We start from the raw sequence: 21,793 nt of genomic DNA, 5'->3' as shown, positions 1-21,793 counted from the left end.
GCAAATCAAGAAGCGAGTGGTCCCTGCAGAAATCAGATGTGATTGGTGGAGCAATCACATTGTAGCCGCCAGAAATGTCAAAGAATGAGGTGCTGGATGCAGAGGCTGGTGGGGCAAAAGCTAACTAAGAGAACTCCAACCCCTGTACTTTCCAGGAAGGAGATAAGGGTGAGATCAGGAGTGCCGAAAATATCAAGAAACATGGTCCTCTCACACTGGAGTTGACCTAGTCCTCATCCATAGAGGAAATCTACACTATTCATCAGAGGACATGAAATTGTGCTATTCCGCTATATGTTGCACATCGGTTTAAATGCAGGCTTAGCCATGAACACCAAGTGAACTGTGGGAGGCTGCAGGGTAGAAGATGGGAAAGGGAGAGCAAATTAAGGAGGCAACAAAATGGCCCCTTTCATGACAAGTTGCCTAGTCAACTGATCAGCCTGCAATACTGATGACAAAAATAAGATCACAAACCATCTCCATGTCAACTTCCGTCTTGCTTAGCTGATATCACCATACTGTCACAATACAACAAACACAATGACAGACATCCAAGTTGATTATTTGCATTAAATTGTGCCAGAAACCAAACATCAGCTATTCATGCGTGCTCTTGGACACTATTTTCTGTGGTTTTTTGCTTGTTACTATTTTGTGTAATCTAATGGGTACAGGTGGCTCATGGAAAACTGCTCACTTGCAAGAACAACTTTGAAAAGCTCAAATCTGGTCAGACCATCTCAAGGTAACTCCACAGCAATCTGTCAAAGCAGATTATTGGACCACTGGCTGTTGTGCAAATCCTGGCAAAGGCTTTTGGAAAGTTGACACTGGACTCTGTTATGCCCCTTGACATTGTAAGTATGTTTTCTGGCCTTTTGTATTCCCATCAGGATTCTTCCAGAGCCTCTCCCAAAGTGCTCATGTGAAGCTTCTGCAGTACAAGTTATTGGCCACAGTGAGCTGGCTTCTGGGCTACCCTCAAAACTATCCTAGTTGTAGATCATGCATGCAGATATGTACAGATCTCAAACAATGGTATGCTCTAAAGTATTCAAAGTATCACCATCACCTGGCGACTGGGAATGTTAACTTTAATAACCCCATATCCATCATTTTTTATTTAGTCAAGGAATGTGGATATCACAGGTGAACTAACATCTCTCATTGTTCATCTCTCATTGCCCTAGAAAAAGTGATGAGCTGCTTCCTTGAACGGCTTCAGTCCTTGAGTGGGTACACCCACTATACTGCTTAGAGAGGGTTCCAGGATTTTGACCAGCAAAAGTGAAGGATCGGCAATATATTTCCAAGTCATGATGGTCTTCAGTTTGGAGGCTAGATTTCAGGTGGAAATGTTCTCATACTTTAAGCTTTTTAGCTGGCAAGTCATGGTTTGAAAGGTGCTGCATTTTAAAACAAATAAATGTCCCACAAATAATGCTCATTACAGTGTAATATTTTCAATTTTTTAAAAAATTCAACAGATCAGTTTCACGTTTGTTGTTTGATAGAAAAATACAGCATTTTTTACAAATCTTAAATCCTAAGCAATTAGTCCCAATCTCCAGCCCTTCCCTCATAGCCCTGATTCGGCTTCATTTCAAAAACTTATCCATTTCTATTGCAGAGTCGCAAATTAATCTGCTCCACAACTCAGACAGTGCATTTTAGATCATAACTACTTTCGTGAAAATTAAGTTCCATATAGTACATAAAAATCAGAAATAGCAAGTAAAGCATCAATTGCAGAGATAAGCGGCTTAGATCAATGATCTAAGAATTATGCTTCTTATCTTCTCTGGTTTTGTTAATTCCCCTCAGGTGAGATGACCTTGGCTTTCAACAACCACAAACAATTTTCCTCAGTACTTGGCATGAAAGATCATAAGAGAAATTTACTAACTACAGCCAAGGCAATAATTTTATGTCAAAATAATTAAAGGATTGATGGTCAAAACTAATATTTTGAAAGGCCTTATAAGTGGAACTTTAGTTTTTTCACATGCACACAATCTTGGAACTCAAACGATGAAATTGTAATCATGACTACTTTGAGAGGCAAAACAAGAAAGTACCTTGCCTGAATTTGCTTGTCGAATACAGTGGTTCACCTGCCGCAATGAAGCATGCACCATAGTAAATCAGACAAATGCAAATGCACAGCTTTTATAATTTGATATCTTATTGTTAAGCTTTTGGCAACAGGATGAGGTTTTAATTTAGCTAAATAAGACAGTTAATTAAATTATTAGCACTTGCATATTCCCTCTGTTTTTCCTCAAACAGAAGAGTGAGCTGCTGAGCAGAAATGAGCTGATACTTGTTCAATACTGGAAAATCTCTATGCCCAAGGGACAGATAAAAAAGGCAATGGCTACTTCAAAATATAGCCAGAATCGTGAGGATTAAAAATACAACTAGATGGTAACAGTGCTGATCTACTTGCTTCAAGAATAACAGAATCCAATATAGTGAATAAAAGATACACCAATTTCAAAAAGTAAATACAAAGAATCATTTATCTTATGTGGTAGCTGAAAGTACGAACTGCCTATTGACAGGAAAAATAAAAATAAAGTTGCAATATTGTGAATATTTCAATTGAGAATTTCAAGAAACATGGTCCCTAAAAATAATTTTTAAGTGAATTAATGCGATTGTTATGAAGATGAATGAATTTACACGATAGTCCTTCATGCAGATACCTAAAATTTTAAATTATATTTTATGTTCGACCTAGAAAATTACATGCAGAAAAACCTTGAAAAATTATCTTTTGAGGCCTTTAAAAAATATATCTTACTGTTGAACACATTTCACAACCAAACAAAATAAATTCCATCTTATTGGCTATAAACTCAACCAGTAGATAAAAGAAAAAAATAGAGATAAAATCCAATGCATTCATTTCATTCTTGATAGGTTACTGTACGAACCAAAATGATTTCTTCCGATGGTAATTGACGAATCAAGGCAACTGAAGTTGTACATTTTTAAAATACTCAAGTAACAACCAGAAGTGTGTGTTTTTAACCAATGTGGTTCTATTAAAATCCATTTTTGATTCTTGAATACATAAGCATAGACTGACAGCAGTACAGTGCTACATTTCACAAAAAAAATGTATAAAAGTCAGAAATTAATTATAAATTCCATTTGTTTTGCGATGCTACTGAATATAACACTCTCTTTACATATAATTAATCAATAACATTTTTCTCTAATTTCCCTCTTTTACAGGTAGATGCTTTTTATATAGGTCAAATTTCTGAATTATTTAGTTCAATTACCTTGCATACTTTTCTATTTTGTTTTCATATTTAATAGGGCACTAAAAGCATGTAAAAATAATATTACAATGTGTCTTCAGGACAGCATATGAGCAACACATAAAAATCTTAAATGCAAATGCTTAACAAATAGAACTTAGCAAGTACTGCATTACATTGTAACAGGGTACAGTATATGTATATATACATTTAACTAATTGTTTTTACAAAAGATTTTTTTGTTCATTTTTTTCCCCCACAAAATTTTAGTTATACAACAAACACTTAACAAAATATATTACTGTGAATAACTTTTGAGAAATGTTACAGGTTAAAGGTTCCGATGTTTTCTACGTAGTTTTGCAAAGCAAAAAATTAAAAGCAGTCTGAAGCTGCAGAGGCTTTATCTTCAAAGAAAGTTGCTGTAGACATCAAACTGGTCAGGACTCATTACCAATACTACTCTGATTTATCACAATAAAGTTCTTTCAAAGTTTTGAGTTCCTCGATTAGCTGCTTGTTTTGGGTTTCCAGCACTGCAACACGGCTCTCCAGACACTTTACATATTCCTTTTTTCGACGTCGACATTCTTTGGCAGCCTCCCTGCAAACAGCAGAAGCAAAAAAGGAACGAGAAATACTTGATATGCTATGTAACATCAGGGCTTCTGGAACAATTCCAGCATTATAGGTCATGATTTCTCCCCACCCCCCCAAACTGATAGACTAGGTTAAAATTCAAAGCAAATTGGAGTAAGTCATACTCAAAAGTGTCCCTGTCCCAACTCCACCTGGTATTCCATGGAACTGCAACATCTCATGCCTGGGTCAAAGTTCAAAAAGTATGAAAGTGGCAGTTTGAAGCTGTTAATCTGTTTTATGGCAGTACAAGTCTTTTAGGGCCTTGAGCTCCTCGATAAGAGTCTTGTTTTGATTTTCAAGCACAGCGACTCGATTTTCAAGACACTTGACATATTCCTTCTTCTTTTTGCGACATTCACGAGCAGCCTCCCTGGAATTAACAGAAGGCACATCATAGCGACAGCCGTAAAAGGGCAGAAACCGACTATTCTGTATACTTTGTCTTTGTAATGCCATCCTTAGAGTGCCACTTGCGGATCCCCAGTCCTTGAGCTACGGCTTGCACCAACCAAATCAGAAGCTGCTGGCTTTGCTGAATCCCTTAAAACCCTCCAACACTAAATCATATTGATGGGATTATTTGCAGCCAACCAGTCTGAATCTCAGGAACGGAAAGCAGTTGATTCACCCCCATCGAACGACTTTTGATAGGTGGCACACCATATTAAACTGAAGTGTTGCATTCAGATGTAATTTTCTGTCTCGCTTGAAGTATTTAGTCACAGGAATGAAACATTTATTTGGACCACTGCTCCAGGAAGCATCATTTTGTTTTTTAAGTTTGTAATGCATAAATATGTGCATAAACATGCAAGAAAATGAAAACAAAAAAGTACAATTTGTAAAAAAAAAAGAAAAAAAAAAAAAAGAGATTTGTATCAGTCCAAACTTGTTAACCAAAGACTTAAAAAAAAAAAAGAAACAAATATTCAAACAGGCAGTTATTTAAGATACAAACAAAAAGTGAATGCCAAAAAACTCAACCAATTTTCCATATACCAAATCTAAAGGAATTATTTATATTTTCCTCTTGGTGCACCTTTCACAAAAATATGAAATGCACTCAAATGTATTCACAAACTTAAAGTAAAACATTTAAAATGCAAGGAAAATGTAGTATTTGTCTAGTCATCTAATTGCCAATTTTAGCAAAAAAAAAAGTTCCTTTCCCAACTCTCCTGTATAGTCTCAGGCATTACTACATTCAAGAGTTTGATGCTACTTTTCCAATCCTAGTGTATGTAAACTAGTCTCTCCCATTGTCTACCTGTGTATTTTTCTGTAAAATTAGCAAGAAGATAAGCAGAGTGGCTTATTAGGGACTGAACTTCTATATAAAATATTCTGAAAAAGTTTTTTTTTTAAATGACTTTACAACGTAAATACATGTCAGCCGCAATCATAACGCAAGCCTTGAAGTAAACATTTTACATGTTAAAATGTGCTCTAAGTAATCAACTTAATACAACTGTAACATACACAAAATCTAAAGATCATTTTAATAACCAATATTTATAATCAACATTATCAATTTTGTACACACGAGACTATAGATGCTGCAGCAAAAAACAAACTGCTGGAAATAGACAGAAGATGTTTCAAATGGAGACCATTGGTAAGAATGATCAGTCTGAAGATGGATCCCAATTCAAAATGTTGCCTGTCCATTTCCCACCTCAGAAGCTACCTGGCCCATTGAGTTCCACCAGCAGTTTGCTTTCATCAATTTTGGAAGTTGATTGCAACAATAAAAATTTTCAAAAAGTTAGAATTTTAAATGTTTTTTTATAAAATACTGTGTCTCTTACTGCTTGGAGCTGAAAAAAATATGCTAGATGATGAACAAATACATATTGATGCTGATTATCTTAACTGAACCCTAACCTCTCCAGGCTTGGGTATTTTGCCCACTTAATATGCATTGCCTTTTGAAGTATTTCATTCTGGAGGTTTCAAGTAGCTATTCACTGCCATACTTTCTAATCCTTTTGCTTTATCAAGTGATTTAAGTTAATCATTTTGTTTCTCTTTTAAACCAGCTTTTGTTCATATACAATAGTGCAAGCCTGGTGTGTATCTTCCCCTTGCATTTCTCAAGCTGTATGTTCAAGCTGTATTTCTTGCGTGATGGAGAATCTGAGATATATTCAAAGTAGCAAATGTAGATTCGTTTCTAAATGCTGCTCCATGTAATTTCCTTGGAAGGCAAGGTGAATATTTTTTTCTTGTATACTCATAATGACTCAAAAGGCTCAAGATACCTCTCTCAAAACAGATCAATACAACCATACATAGTCATTGAAGAAGTCATGCAGGAGAAAAGAAAACCTTCAGCAGCCAGTAATCTGCGCATGAGGATAAAGCAAAACCAGGGACATACCAGGGGGAGGGCATGCTACTGACCCCCACTATACTGCATGTAGCAGGCACATGGAAAGATTCAAACATCCAACACTGCTACATGAAGTGAGAACCCAATCTACACATATAAAACTCCTACTGATGCAAGTTTACCTCAAGTTATTTTTCTAAAATACACTGTATCAATGTCATATTAATATTTTATGAAATACAGACAAACTGTCAAAAAAGATTAACATTTTTATTTCACAAAATTAAGCAGATCTGAATTTTCATTTGTACATTAAAATAGTACAACAAAAAGAAAGCCTTGTTGGAATTTTCAGTGATCACTATCACTGCAAAGCAGGATTCATTACATAGCACAATTTTTTTATAAATTGCATTTGAAGGCTGTTGCAAATGGTGATCAACACATAACTTGAATTTTTCCCACAGTACAAAAACATTTCACTCAAAGATTATTGTCAGGAAATTAACTGCAGTTTCTTCTAAATAGTCTGGTTCCCTAAGTTGGAATGTCAAGCGGAGAAATCGATATTTTACCAAATGAAAAGGAGGATATTGGATGTCAATTGTATTCACCTTAACATCATTTGATTCCACAGAAGTCAACACAAGAACATTTGTGGAGAATAGAATAATCCTCAGCTAGCAATCGTATATGCATACAAGCATATCTCTGCAACCCTCAAAATAAGTGCCCCATATGCTACTGAAGGTGGTCCCAAATTAATCATAATTCTCTTGTTAGAGAGAAATATATGTCAGGATCAAGATGAAAGATTATTGTCATGGCAAGGTTTTAATTTGGTGGCAATAGACTTTTGAAGCAAAATTAAACTCTTCACTGACTTGGCATGAGAAGGTTTTGATACCAAATTAAAAAGTCTAAATATGAACCAATTAGAAATAGGATATTGAAAATAAATTTGGTTTTTAAATAAAGCACCCTCTTCGTTAGTTGCAGCACATGATCATTTTACAAAGATTTCTGAAATCTTACCTGTTTTTCATTAGCCTGAGTTCCCGTTTACGTGTTGCCTCTTCTGCAAGCTGTTGTGGACTATGCAATGTCCCTGGTGAAGTTGCCATCACGACTCCCTGAGGTAGGGTGGTAGTTGGAGTCCGGATTTGGTAAGTTGGCATATCTCCTGATGCAGCTACATTAGAATAAATATTGGATAATTAAAACTTTCAATTTTAATATATAACACTTTATTTAGCTTCCTATCATGCACATACGCAGTATCACATTCCGCATGCTCATTTTCCCCCCTTTATTATTTCCAACTAATCTGATCCAACAGTGTATAACAGCAACCGTCAACATTATTATGTTCTTATTGTCAAGTGTTTCGTGTATTTTCTCTTTCTTAAGTACTAGTGTCTGAAACCTTTTTTTTCAATTCCACAATGTAACTCTGGTTGCTGGCACACCAGTGAAATGTGCAAGAATTCAAAGTCCAAAGACTGAAAAGAACAGTGTGCATCTTAAGTGACTACTACAAATGCTGAGTAGGCAGAACCAAAATAAAAACAGCAACACCAATAGAAAACCTAGCAAATTCAATGAAGTGCCATGTTTGATGGTGGGAAAGTTACAAATCATTTGAAGCTAGTTGTAGTGGGGATATAATACTATTAAAAGTAGCTATGGTGAAGTAGGAGTTATTGCAGTCATTATGATAGATAGGACAGCAGAGAATAATATTTCCTGATACAGGCAGTCATTCAACTCAAGGGAAAAAGAATATGGGGGATAAAGTAAAAATATTTTCACGAGGTATGCAAGACAAAAATATTCCAATACCCCATCTCACGATGACACTTTATGACTGATACAACGTGCTCTCCAGGTCCAATTTTTATATGAATAGCAACATAAACTCACGCAAGTTTATGTTATCTGTACAAAATGAGGTATAGAATGGATGAATGCAGTGTCTATTACCCAGGGTAGGGAAATCAAGAACCAGACGACAGGTTTCGGTGAGAGGGGAAAGATTGAGGGTTGAGCATTTCCACAGAGGGAGGTGGGTGTATGGAATGAGCTACCAGAGTATATAGACCAGGCAGGTACTATAACAGCATATAAAAGACAAGTGGACAGGTACATGGAGTGGAAAGGTTTGAAGGGATACGAGCCCAACGTGGCCAAAAGGGACTAGCATAGATGGGGGAAACTTAGTTAGCCAGGACGAGTTGAGCCAAAGGGCCTGTTTCTGTGCTGTATGACTACATCAAATGTCTTGTTATTATTCCCCCCCCCCCCCCCCCCCTCCAAATACATACATTTAGGGGGGGAAGGGTGATGAGTGAGAATGGGGCTCCACAGAAACAAAGAGACAGGTTTTTCCTCTAGTTCATGAAGATTTAATAATAACAGTATTTAAATTGAACATGTCTTTTGATAGCAATTAACTTCTAAGGTTGAGCAGTTAAAGCAATTAACTTCAAAAATATTAACCTAACAAAAATAATAGATTATAGATTACATGCAGTTCAAGAAGCTGGTAATTATGAACAGGCATTATTCTCATTGACATCCTACTACAAATATGATACCTGCTTATTGCATTTCTAAATCTAATAGCTGATGCAACCTATTAAAAATTCTAATGCAGATCCCTGGAGCACACAACTTATATATCTTCAAAGTGTTTTTCATTTTCTCCTCTGCGGAGAACCTCTTGGGGAGGACATTGTGGGAAGCTGCTGGGGAAGAAATTGTAGGAGCCTTGGATATATGCATCATCGTTAGACATGGGTGAGGTGATGACAGACTGGAGGAATGCAAATACTCTGCCTTTATTTAAGAAGGGCTGCAAAGTAAATGCTGGGAACTATAGACCAGTAAGCCGAACATCTATGGTAGGAAAGCTATTGGAAAGATTTTTGAGTGCTACAATATACGTGCATTTGGATACAGGGGTTGTTAGGGATAGTTGGCATGGTTTTGTGAGTGGGAGATCCTGCCTCATGAATTTCATTGGTTACTTCTTTAAACATCACAAAGGTTAATGAAGTAATCTATATAGACTTCAGCAAGGTCTTTAATAAGATTCTGCACGAGAGGCTACTCTGGAAAGTTAGGGATCCAGGGAGAGCTAGCTAACTGGACATAGAATTAGTTTAATGGTAGGAAGCTGAGGGTGAAGTGAAAGGTCGCTTCTCAGACAGGAGGCTATGCTTAGTGGTGTGCTTCATGGATCGGGGGCTGGTCCACTGCGACAATATCAACAATTTGGATGAGAATGTACAAAGCTTGTTCAGTAAGTTTGCTGATGACACTAAAGAAGATGGTACCACAGTCAGTGAAGAAAAGGGTAACACGAAATACAGGGGAATCTTGATCAGCTGGGCAAGTGAGCAGAGAAATGGCAAATGGAGCTTAACATAGATAAGTGTGAGGTGCTGCATTTGGGAAATCTAACCAGGGCAGGACCTTCATAGTAAAATGGTAGGGCACTAGGGAATGTTACAGAACAGAAGGATCCAGGAATAGTTCATGTTCATAATTCATAGGAGCAGAATTAGTCCATTCGGCCTATCAACTCTACTCCACCATTCAATCATGGCTGATGTATTTTTCCCTCTCAACCCCTTCTCCCTAAAACATTTGACACCCTTTCTAATCAAGAACCTGCTAATCTCAGCTTTAAAAATACCCAAAGACTTGGCCTCCACAGTCGTCTGTGGCTATGAATTCAAGACTCTCCCATTACTGGAAATAACCTTTTCATGTCCTTTCATATATTTTCATCTCTATTTAGGCCTTTCATAATTTAGTAGGTTTCAATGAGATACCCCCTCATCCGTCTAAACTCCAGTGTGTACAGGCCTAAAACCGTCAAATACTCATTATATATGTTTACCCAATCAACCCTGGTTCATTATTGCAAACCTCCTCTGGACCCTCTCAAGCACATCCCACCTCATTGTGGGGCCCAAAATGCTACTGCCATCTGACAATCCCATTTTAAGATAGTCTCTCTAACCTCTACACCTAGGAAAACCTCAGCATGCAAATTGAGGCTGCCTTTTAGGTTGCTCTTATGGTGATCTCAGACATACATCCACCACCTTCCCAGTTTCATTTCCAAATGAAACTAGCAGAGGATGATCACTTTCATGAGACAGTATGAAAGGGTCCTCAAGTTGCCAGCGAAATATAGAGCAAATGTGTAGGGAAATCGCAGACAGTTGTAAGAATAATAGTATAATAGTAGTGGGAGATTTTAACTTCCCTCGTATTGAATGGGTCACCTATAGTAAGTGTACAAAATTGACCTTCTTGCTTACTTCTTCAAAATTTTCAAATTCCTAAGACATGATCTCCCAAGCACAAAGCCATTGGTGGCTATCCCTGATCAACCGGTCTTTACAAATGCATATGTATCTTATCCCTCAGAATCCCTTCCAAACGCTTACCTACCACACATAGCAGAAATTGCAGGTGCCTTGGCTGAGGTGTATGAATCAGAATTGGATTCGGGTGAGTTGCCAGAATGTTGTACCTTGATTGAGTTTTGAAGAAGTAATCAAAAAGATTGATGAAGGTAAAGTCGTAGATGTTGTCTATATAGACCTCAGCAAAGCATTTGATAAGGTTCCGAATGGTAGGCTGCTCTGGAAAGTTGGATCACATGGGATCTGGGCAGAGCTAGCTGACTGGATAGAGAATTGGCTTCATGAAAAGAAGCAGAGGGTGAAGATGGAAGGTTGTTTTTAATACTGGAGGCCTGTGACACGTTGTGTGCCTCGGGGATCGGTGTTGGGCCTTTTGCTCTCTTTGTGGTTTATATAAACGATTTGGATGAGTATGTACAATGCTTGATTAGTTAGTTTGCAGATAATACTAAAGTTGGTGGTATCGTAGCTGCGAAGATGGTTATCAAAAATGACAACATGATCTTGATCAGTTGATCAATTGGGCTGAGGAATGATTAATGGAGTTTAATATAGATACATGCAAGGTGTTGCATTTTGAGAAGTCACACCAGGACAGCATCCTCAATGAATGGCAGGGCTCTAGGGAGCATTATAATGCAAGGGGGTCTAGGAGTGCAGTTACATAGTTCCTTCAAAGTGGTATCACAGTTAGATACGGTGGTCAAGAAGGCTTTCGGCACATTGGCCTTCATCAGTCAGGATATTGAATACAGAAGATACACACAAAGTGCTGGAGTAACTCAGCCGGTCGGGCAGCATCTCTGGAGAAAATGTATGAGATGGGGATGTTACAGTTGTACAAGACATTGGCACGGCCACGTTTGGAGTATTGTGTTCAGTTTTGGTCACCCTGTTACAGGGAAGATGTTGTTAAACAGGGAAAGAGTGCAGAGAAGACTCACAAGGATATTGTCAGGACTAGAAGGCAACAGGGAGAGGTTGGGCAGGCTAGGACTTTATTCCTTGGAACACAGGAGGATGAGGGGGCAAGTTTATGTTATGTATATGAATCATGAGGGGAATAGATAGGTGAATGCAGTCTTTTATCCACAGTAGGGGAACCAAGAACCTGAGAACATATGGTTAAGGTGAGAAGGGACAGATTTACTCAGAACTTGAGGTGCAACATTTCATACACGGTGGTGGGGAAATGGAACAAGTGTTATGTGCAAATTCCCTTGTCTTCATGTCTTTCACCATGGCAAACACAGAAGATAAATATTCATTGAGGAGCTCACCAACCTCCTGTGGCTCCTCACATTGATGACCACTTTGGTCTTTGAGAGGCCCGATTCTCCCAATAGTTACTCTTTTTCTGTCAGTAAACTTAAAAATATCTTAATGAATCGGTGTATTCACCTTAATCTTCTCCACTAAGTCCATCTTCTGCTGCTTTATTGCCCTCTTGATTTCGTCTTCAGTATATTCTGGCATCCCTATATTCCTCCAGGGATTCACTTGCTTCCATTTGCCTGTAGCCATGCCTCTTTTTTTCCCAAGACCAGAGACTATATATATCCCATCATCCAATTTTCCCTACTTCTGTCAGCCCTACCCTTCACTCCAGCAGGAATATGCTATCCTTGAACACTCACTTCAAAAACTTCCCAAGTGCTAAATGCCCCTTTGTCCATTAACAACCTACTCGAATCAACCTTTGTCCGCTTCTGTCTAAAACCATAAAAAATCACCCTCACCTAATTTATAACTTTAGCCTATTCTGTCCTCTTAAAACTAATAGTCACTGGTTCCAAAGTACTCCCCACTAACACCTCAGTCATTTGTCCAGCCCTATTTTGCAAGAGTAGGTCAAACGTAAGTTTCTCCTCAAACCTTGTCTGCCAAAATTAATTTCTGCTTCTAAATATGTCTGCTTCTAAACGACATGCAAGGTGTGACCTTAACCAATGAGTCCACAAGGCAATGAAGGGATAGAGACTAGATGTGAAAGTAGACTTGAAGCCTGTTTTTTTTAGTTGAACAGCAGAGCACTTTGCCAATTCTTGGTTCTGTTTTATTTATGCTCAAATTTCCAGATGTATATTTTACAGTCATCTTCAGATTTACCATTGATTGAAAAATAAATAACATCTCCCTCCCTACCCCACATCCAAGTCCAAGGTGGATTTTATTTTCCCCTCCCATACCAACATCTCCATTCTTTAATTTTATGTAATTCGTTTTTAGTCCTTCTGAAGGATAAATACATATCTGGGCTATTTACTTTAAGGTCACCTCATGAATCCACTCAGCCTCCTCTATCCCACAGTAAACAATCTGCTTCATCCAATCTTTCCACCTAGCTATCATTTCCTAACCCGATCAATATTTTATTTTTTTCTAATTCTACGTAACCTCTCTGCTCTTGAATGCCTTTGTTAAGCATAGTATGTCACATGTTTTGTTTTCTTAACCCACTACACTGACCAGTCCTGCCCCCTTTACAGTCCTACACAAATGTACTCCAAGATCTTGCTGTTCATCCACTTCACTCAAAATTCTCTCAGTTATTAGACTTCATTGCATGTCCCCATATGGATGGTCTCACATTGTCTAGCTTGAATTCCATTCACTGATTTTTGGCTCATTTAACCAGACCATCTTAGTCATCTTGCAGGCCAGAGTATTCCTTACACAGCTAATTTTTGCATCATCTATAAACCTCTATCATGTCCCCTACATTTAAGACTACATTAATAAACATTTTAAAAAAACACCAAAATTAGTACCAAGGAACTCCATACTAACATACTCTGCATCATAAAAAATGACATAAAGCAGTACTCTGCCACTTTTCCTTTGATCCCCTCGCCTTTTACCTTCTGGAGCAGCCTGTCATGAGAACTTATTATGAAGCCTTCCCACTTCAAATGCACTCACCTTATTAATGTTACTTGTTACCTCCTCAATAAATTCAACTAGCTTGCTAGCTTATAATTAATAGTTTTATCCCCACCTCTCTAAATAATGGCACAATATTGGCTTACCTTCAAACTTTTGCCACCACTCCTGCAGCCTGAGAGAACAAGCACTACCTGCACTGAACAACAAGAGTCAGTCACTCTTCCTTCTTTTAACACCCGAGTATATCCCATCTAGCCCTGGTGAATTATCAATTTTCCGGTGAAAGCAAAACAAAATACAGGTGCTGAAAAGCTAACATAGAAATACAAAATGATAGAAATGTTTTGCACTATTCCACTAGCTGAGGCTCTGAGGTACTCCAATGGATGTTGTCTGACCTGTTCACCATTTGTAGTATTTCAAGCATTTTCGCCTGGTTTCAGCCTATTCAGTCTCAGCAGTTTTGGATTAACCATGAAGTGTTTTGGATTGCTACAAAACAGTCAGGCAGTCACATAATAATATCCCTACCTCGTCCAAAGATAAAGACATGTTTTCAAAAATCAAGTACGAACATCTGTAGTCAGAGATTAAATGCATTAGGCACCAGTGCAGCATCCCTTATGTTTGGCTATTTTCTTTCTTCCAGACCTACAGTTCCAGTAACTCCATTCACCGTTAACTGGGATCTAGAATGCTACTGAAAGCAAGGCTAATTCAAGAATAAGCACTGAGGTAACTTGCACCAAATGTTCTTTTTATTTGCCAAAAATTCAGTCGATTGTTTAGATGAAAGAAGCATGTTGTTAAAGCAACTAAAAACTGTAAACAAAAAATACAGATTTCAAAGAACTCCTCCAGCAGTGTAGTAATAGCTAAAATACTCTAGCGATGAAAAGAAAAGAACTGTACACAATTTGAAATCAGCAATCTTTAAATTTACATTACAGTCTTCAATTTGAAGTGAGGTCATAGTTATAGTTGAAGTTATACTGGCAAGCTTGAACCTTTGCACGCTCCTTCATTAAAGAGGAGACCAGCACAATTCAGGAGAGGTGAAAAATAGCAGTGGAAAAATAATTAAGGGCATTTAGAATTTTTGAAAGTTAATATTTCGGAAGCCCTGAATATAATAATTTCATGACTGTTGTGGGAAGCAAGGGTTAAAATAAAAGAGATTCTAACCATCATGTTCAAATCCTTTCTATTTTCAGGCAGGATTAATGAGGGAAGTGTGTTTTTTGTAGTCGATACTGATTTCAGGAAAATAAAAGCCCATTGTCAGCCGAACCAAAGGAAATTGGCAAAATGGATCTAAAACTTGATCAAGACCCAGGAAACAATGTATTCATCGACAGATATTTTAGTCTCTGAAATATCTATGGCAATGTGTTCTACAGAGTTTGTCTGCTTTTCATGATATATATCAGGGATTTAGAATTGATTTTATATCTGAAAATAATTGACCATGTGGATTATAGTGAACAAAAATGAAAATTGCAGAAGAATCTTATGTTGGAACTCTATGCTTTTTTGCCAACTGTGGTTTCTTTTTCTAAAGTATTGCAAGCCCATTTCACAATTTTTTAAAATTAATTTGCATGCAACTTCCAAAAACGTGTGCTCACAGGCTGAGAATTGCTGAGGTATATTGTTTTGAGAATTGTTCTTGCTCACTCATGGGAGCAGTTGTTACAAAACTGTTGTGTTATATTGACTCCCTCCGGTGTAATTTAAAAACAAAATCAACACTATCAATGTTCTAGAATTGGGCACTCTTGACAGCACTTATTTTCAAACTTCTTGCCATTTCAAACCTGAATGACTGAGTTTTATTGCTTCTGCATAACATTTCATTAGTTAATGAACATGAATAATAGTTTTCAGATGCATGCTTCAGGTCAAGAGTCTGAAAGTACTGTAACATTTACTGTCAGGATTTCTGTACAACTGTAAAAACATTTTCTACCAAGAAGCTGATCAGATCAAAAGGCCAGCAGGTTGCAAGGAGTGAACTCTATGCATAGAGGTAAATCTCCAACAATTGATCAAATTGTGGTAGGGGTGGAGGCAACGTTGGACTCCTACACTAAAGTTGGGGGACAGGAAAGGTTGTCATAGAGTACAGGAGTTCAAGTGGTCCTTTGCTTCAAGGAAACAGCCTCACCTATCCAGTCTCTCCTTACAACTCAAGTCATCCACTTCCTGCAACATACATGTGAATCATTTTTGCACCCTCGTCCACCTTAATCACATCCTTCCATATGGTGACCAGAACTGCCCACAATCTTCCAGGTGCAGTCTCACCAACATTCTCTACAGTTAAATGATTTCTCAACGCTTCGACTCAATGCCCCATCCAATATAGGCAAACATGCCATATGTTTTCTTTACCACCTTGTAGCCAGCATGGCGACTTTCAAGGAACTGTCTCACTGTTGCAGACCACTCTCCAGTGCCCTATCATTTACTGGGTAAATACAGCCCAGGATTAACTTCCCAAAATGCATCACATTGCACTTGTCTAAATAAAATTCCAATTGCTATTTGTAATCTTGGACAGCCTTCTTCATTGTCCACCACATCATTTCTGATGTCATCCTCTAATTTACTAATCATGCCACCTATATTCTCTGCCAAATCATTAATACAGATTACAAACAACAGTGGATCAAGCACATATTTCCCACAGCACACTACTGGTCACAGGCTTCCAATCTGAAAACAATTCTCCAGAACAACCATCTGAATACTTCCACCAAGCCCAACTTGCATCCAATCAGCTACTTCACTCTGGTTGCTACGTTACTCTGGGTCCTTCCTGACCTGTCTACCATGCAAGAGATGGAAACATTGTGAATGGGGAATTGGAATCATTGATAGACGAGTAATGGATAGATGAGTTGCTCACTGGCAGACACAGGTCAAATGAAGTAAAAGGCAGAGTTGAGAAAATTACCAAGTTGGAAAAAAGATGGTCTTAAGTCATAAGCACATGGGCATATTTTTATTGAACAAAGTTCATGGTGAGGCAAAAAAAAGAAACCAAAAATGTAAGCAGATTGGTTTACGACCCGAAACGTCACCCATTCCTTCAATCCAGAGATGCTGCCTGTCCCACTAAGTTACTCCAGCATTTTGTGTCTATCTTCGGTGTAAACCAGCATCTGCAGTTCCTTCCTACACATTGGTTCACTTTCAGACAGCTGCCATGCATGCATAAAAATATGGTATAGGTACAACTCTGTGCTACCATTCAGGAGGCAATAAAAATGCCAAATTATGTAGGTGCTGACATTTAGACAGCTATAGTTTATCTAATAGTATTCTCATCTTAAAGTCCATAAACTGCACATTCAAGTGCCAGGATGTATGACTTGCAGGTTCACAGATGATAAGAAATGTGTTCTTGTTGCTGGTGAAAAAGGGAGATTCAAGCCACAGGACAATAATAATGATTTATTTGGTAAGATGGGCAATGCATGTCAAATAGAATGTAATCCTGATGAATATCAGATGAAGCTTTATGAGTAGACTAATAAGGGTAGGACATGGCCAATTAATGGAAGGGCCCTATGCAGCAAGGATGAACAGAGGGACTTTGGTGTCCTTATCCCAGAATCCACGAACAACGCAGTACAAGTACAGACAGTGGTGGAGAAATGTAGGATACTTGCTTTTATTAAGCAAGATAGAATATAAGAGAAAGGAGGTTATGATGCAAGTTGACAAAATATTGATTAGGCTACAGTTGGGGCACTGCACATAGTCATAGTAGAAGTAGATATGATCTGAGAGGGTGCAGAGGGAAAATGATCTGAGAGGGTGCAGAGGAAATTCACTAGGATATGGCCTGAGATGGAAGGTTTCAGTTATGTATAGACTAGATAGGTTGGGTTTGTTGTCCTTGGGATAAAGCAGGCAGAGAGGATGGAAGGGTGAGGGAGAGTCTAACAGAGGTATAAAAAAATTACTAAGGACTTGGATAGAGTTGGTAAAAGGAACTCCCCCCCCCCCCCCCCCCCCACTCCCAAAGCAGAATGGTCTAAAACCAGTGAGCATAGGTTTAAGGTAACAGTTGGCACATTCAGTGAGGCTTAGGGATATAAATTTAAGAGTTTTACAGTTGCAGTGTGCCCACAGACGGATGAGTCTTCAACCAGGTTCTCAAGACAGCAGGAAGGTGGGAGAAGAAAGGATTTGTGCCAGACCCCCAACACAGAAACACTGTAAGTAATAAACGTCTCTACAATAACCACTTTTTGTACCATTTCCATTAGCACCATCTTTTCTGAAACCACATCCTGAGTACAAAATAAGGTATATTGACAAAAGGAAAATAACACAATATAGAATTCTATAAATACATTGTAAGGTAGAAAAATGAAGTTCCAATTTTGCTGCACCAGAACAAGTGCCACATACACTTCCCAAGGCAAGCTGAACAAAATAACCACACCAAAACTTGCACTTCAATTTAAGCAACATATATATTTGCAGTGCAAAATAAAACTCAATATGTAACTTAACCTAATTGCTAAAGCATATAAAATTATAGTCTGGTGTTTATGTAAATATAATATAAATATATATTATATGTAATGTAAATATGTAATATAAATATATAATATAGTCGCTGTGGATAGAATTGAAGAATTGTAAAGGTAAGAAGACTCTAATGGGAGTTACCTACAGGCCCCCAAACAGTAACCTGGATATAGGGTGCAAGTTGCAGCAGGAGTTAAAATTGGCATGTAACAAAGGCAATGCCACTGTGGTTATGGGAGATTTCAATATGCAGGTAGACTGGGAAAATCAGGTTGGTTCTGGACCGCAAGAAAGGGAGTTTGTAGAGTGCCTCTGAGATGGATTCTTAGAGCAGCTTGTATTGGAGCCTACCAGAGAGAAGGCAATTCTGGATTTAGTGTTGTCTAATGAACTTGATTTAATAAGGGAACTCAAGACAAAGGAACCGCTAGGAGGTAGTGATCATAATATGATATGTTTTAATCTGTTATTTGAGAGGGAGAAGGTTAAATCAGAAGTGTCAGTGTTGCAGTTGAACAAAGGGGACTATGAAGGCATGAGAAAGGAGCTGGCCAAGGTAGACTGGAAAAAGAGCCGAGTGGGAATGACGGTGGAACAGCAATTGCAAGAATTGCTGGGCATAATCCAGAAGATGCAGGATCACTTCATTCCAAAGAGGAAGAAAGATTCTAAGGGGAGTAAGAAGCAAGCGTGGCTGTCAAGGGAAGTTAGGGACGGGTATAAAACTAAAATAAAAGGTGTATAACATAGCAAAGAGCAGCGGGAAGCCAGAGGATTGGGAAACTTTCAAAGGACAACAGAAGGTAACAAAATAGGCAATACGGGGTGAAAAGATGAAGTATGAAGGTAAGCTCGCCAAGAATATAAAGAAGAATAGTAAAAACGTTTCTAGATATGTTAAGAGAAAAAGATTAGTAAAGACAAATGTGGGTCCCTTGAAGGCAGAAACAGGTGAAATTACTTTGGGGAACAAGTAAACGGCTGAAGAGTTGAACAGGTACTTTAGTTCTGTCTTCACTAAGGAAGACACAAAAAATCTCCCAGATGTCCTAGAGGACAGAGGATCTAGTGAGACAGAGGAATTGAAAGAAATTTGCATTAGGCGAGAAATGGTATTGGGTAGACTGATGGGACTGAAGGATGATAAATCCCCGGGGCCTGATGGACTGCATCCCAGGGTACTCAAGGAGGTGGCTCTAGAAATCGTGGACACATTGGTCATCATTTCCCAATGTTCTATAGATTCAGGATAATTTCCTGTAGATTGGAGGGTAGCTAATGTTACCCCACTTTTCAAGAAAGGAGCAAGAGGGAAATCGGGGAATTATAGACCAGTTAGCCTGACATCGGTGGTGGGGAAGATGCTGGAGTCAATTATTAAAGAGGTAATAAAGGGGCATTTGGATAGCAGTAAAAGGATTGGTCCAAGTCAGCATGGATTTATGAAAGGGAAATCCAGCTTGACTTTTATTTTCTGGAACTTTTTGAGGATGTGACAAGTAAAATGGATGAAGGAGAGCCAGTGGATATTGTGTATCTGGACTTTCAGAAAGCCTTTGATAAGGTCCCACACAGGCAATAGTGGGCAAAATTTAGAGCACATGGTATAGGGGGTAGGGTATTGACATGGATAGTGAATTGGTTGACAGACAGGAAACAGAGTAGGGTTCCTGTCAGAATGGCAGGCAGTGGCGAGTGGAGTGCCGTAGGGCTCGGTGCTGGGCAAGCAACTATTTACAATATATATTAATGATTTAAGATTCAAGAGATTTTATTGTCATGTGTCTCAGATAGGACAATGAAATTCTTGCTTTGCTTCAGCGCAAAAGAATATAGTAGGCATGAATACATCAGTGTGTCCATATACCATTATATAAATATATACACACATGAATAAATAAACTGATAGTGCAAATAAACAGATAATGGTCTATTAATGTTCAGAGTTTTATTTCAGTTGAGTTTAATAGCTTGATGGCTGTGGGGAAGTAGCTATTCCTGAACCTGGACGTTGCAGTCCTCAGGCTCATGTACCTTCTACCTAAAGGCTCTCTACTGTGCATCTGTAGAAGTTAGAGAGAGTCCTCCTTGACATACCGACTCTCCGTAATCTTCTCAGGAAGTAGAGAAGCTGATGTGCTTTCTTAATAATTGCATCAGTGTTCTCGGACCAGGAGAGATCTTCAGAAATATGCACGCCCAGGAATTTGAAGCTCTTGACCCACTCCACCATTTGATATAAACGGGACTGTGGGTCCCCATCCTAATTAAAAGTAACATGGGCAAATTTGCAGATGACACAAAGCTGGGTGGCAGTGTGAACTGCGAAGATGATGCTAGTTACTTGGACAGGTTGAGTGAGTGGGCAGATGCAGTATAATGTAGATAAATTTGAGGTTATCCTCTTTGGCGGCAAGAACAAGGAGGCAGATTATTATCTCAATGGTATCAGATTAGGAAAAAGGAAAGTGCAATGAGACCTGGGTGTCCTTGTACACCAGTCACTGAATGTAAACATGCAGGTACAGCAGGTAGCGAAGAAAGCTAATGGCATATGACCTTCATAACGAGAGGATTTGAATATAGGAGTAAGGAGGTCCTTCTGTAGTTTACAGGGCCCTGGTGAGACCACATTTGGAGTATTGTGTACAGTTTTGGTCTCCTAATTTGAGGAAGGATATCCTTGCTGTTGAGGGAGTGCAGCGTAGGTTCACGAGGTAAATACCCGGGATAGCGGGACTTTCATATGAGGAAAGATTGGAAAGACAGGGCTTGAATTCACTGGAATTTAGCAGGATGAGGGGGAATCGTATAGAAACATATAAAATTATAAAAGGACTGGACAAGCTAGATACAGGAAAAATGTTCCCAATGTTGGAGGAGTCCAGAACCAGGGGCAACAGTCTAAGAATAAGGGGAGGCCATTTAAAACTGAGAGGAGAAAAAACGTTTTCACCCAGAGAGTTGTGAATTTGTGGAATTCTCTGCCACATAAGGCAGTGGAGGCCAATTCCCTGGATGAATTTAAAAGCGGGGGGTGCGCTGTCTAAAAAATTCACACGGTGCAAAGCCAAGGTGATACCGACACACACTGCGATGAACAGGAAGGTTGGCGCTGTAAAAAGACGGCTAAAGCACAGTATACGGTAAGTCCTTTAAAGGAGGGGGGGGGGGAAGGAAGGGTGAGGAGAAGGAGCGGATACGACCTTTAAGAAGCCAGAGATACACGGCTGTGAAGCTCAGCGGAAATTAACATTACCGTTCGGTTATCCTTGGTTCTGAAAACGACTACTTACCTTATTTCCCCCAATGAGCCAATGAAATTCACCGGTCAGCACCGGCTACAACCTACGAGAATCTCCGACCTCCTGGCAACTCATTAGGACTTCCTGGCGACCCACCTATGGCTCGAGAATTCTTGCTACTCTCCATGGTGGCTTCATTCTAGTCGCCGCTAATATTTCAACATGTTGAAAAATTCACGGCAACCATAATGAGGCCGCGACTAGTTCCCAGAATGCGGGAACTCCTCACAACCATGAAGGCGACTCCCGGGCATAGTCTCCTACAGGCCCATTAGGAAACCATCTTCACGCACTGATACAGAACCTCAAATCTTCCTGAAATATTGAAAAAAATAACTGTGCCCTCCAAAATGGAAAAAATGT

At 38.8% G+C, this 21,793-nt stretch overlaps 1 protein-coding gene across 7 annotated transcripts in view; it reads right to left on the bottom strand.

Moving 5' to 3' along the window:
• Positions 1-1,446: 1,446 nt before the first annotated feature.
• Positions 1,447-21,793, bottom strand: part of crem (cAMP responsive element modulator) — a 68,991-nt gene continuing 48,644 nt past the window's right edge. For 4 of the 7 annotated variants that reach the window (XM_033042072.1, XM_033042079.1, XM_033042130.1 and 1 more), the window contains 2 exons: positions 7,285-7,441; positions 3,737-4,287 (listed from right to left, as the gene is read on the bottom strand). In XM_033042072.1, coding sequence (XP_032897963.1) covers positions 4,143-4,287; positions 7,285-7,441 — 302 coding nt within the window. In that variant the 3' untranslated portion in view covers positions 3,737-4,142. Of the gene's footprint in view, positions 4,288-7,284; positions 7,442-21,793 lie in introns of all 7 variants that reach the window. The other 3 variants (XM_033042089.1, XM_033042119.1, XM_033042109.1) reach the window with 1 other exon arrangement.

Source organism: Amblyraja radiata, chromosome 2, assembly GCF_010909765.2.
Source record: "Amblyraja radiata isolate CabotCenter1 chromosome 2, sAmbRad1.1.pri, whole genome shotgun sequence".
NCBI classification, from domain to species: Eukaryota; Metazoa; Chordata; class Chondrichthyes; order Rajiformes; family Rajidae; genus Amblyraja; species Amblyraja radiata.
Note: the sequence above shows the minus strand (reverse complement) of the source record. Positions and strands in the feature narration are given on the sequence as shown.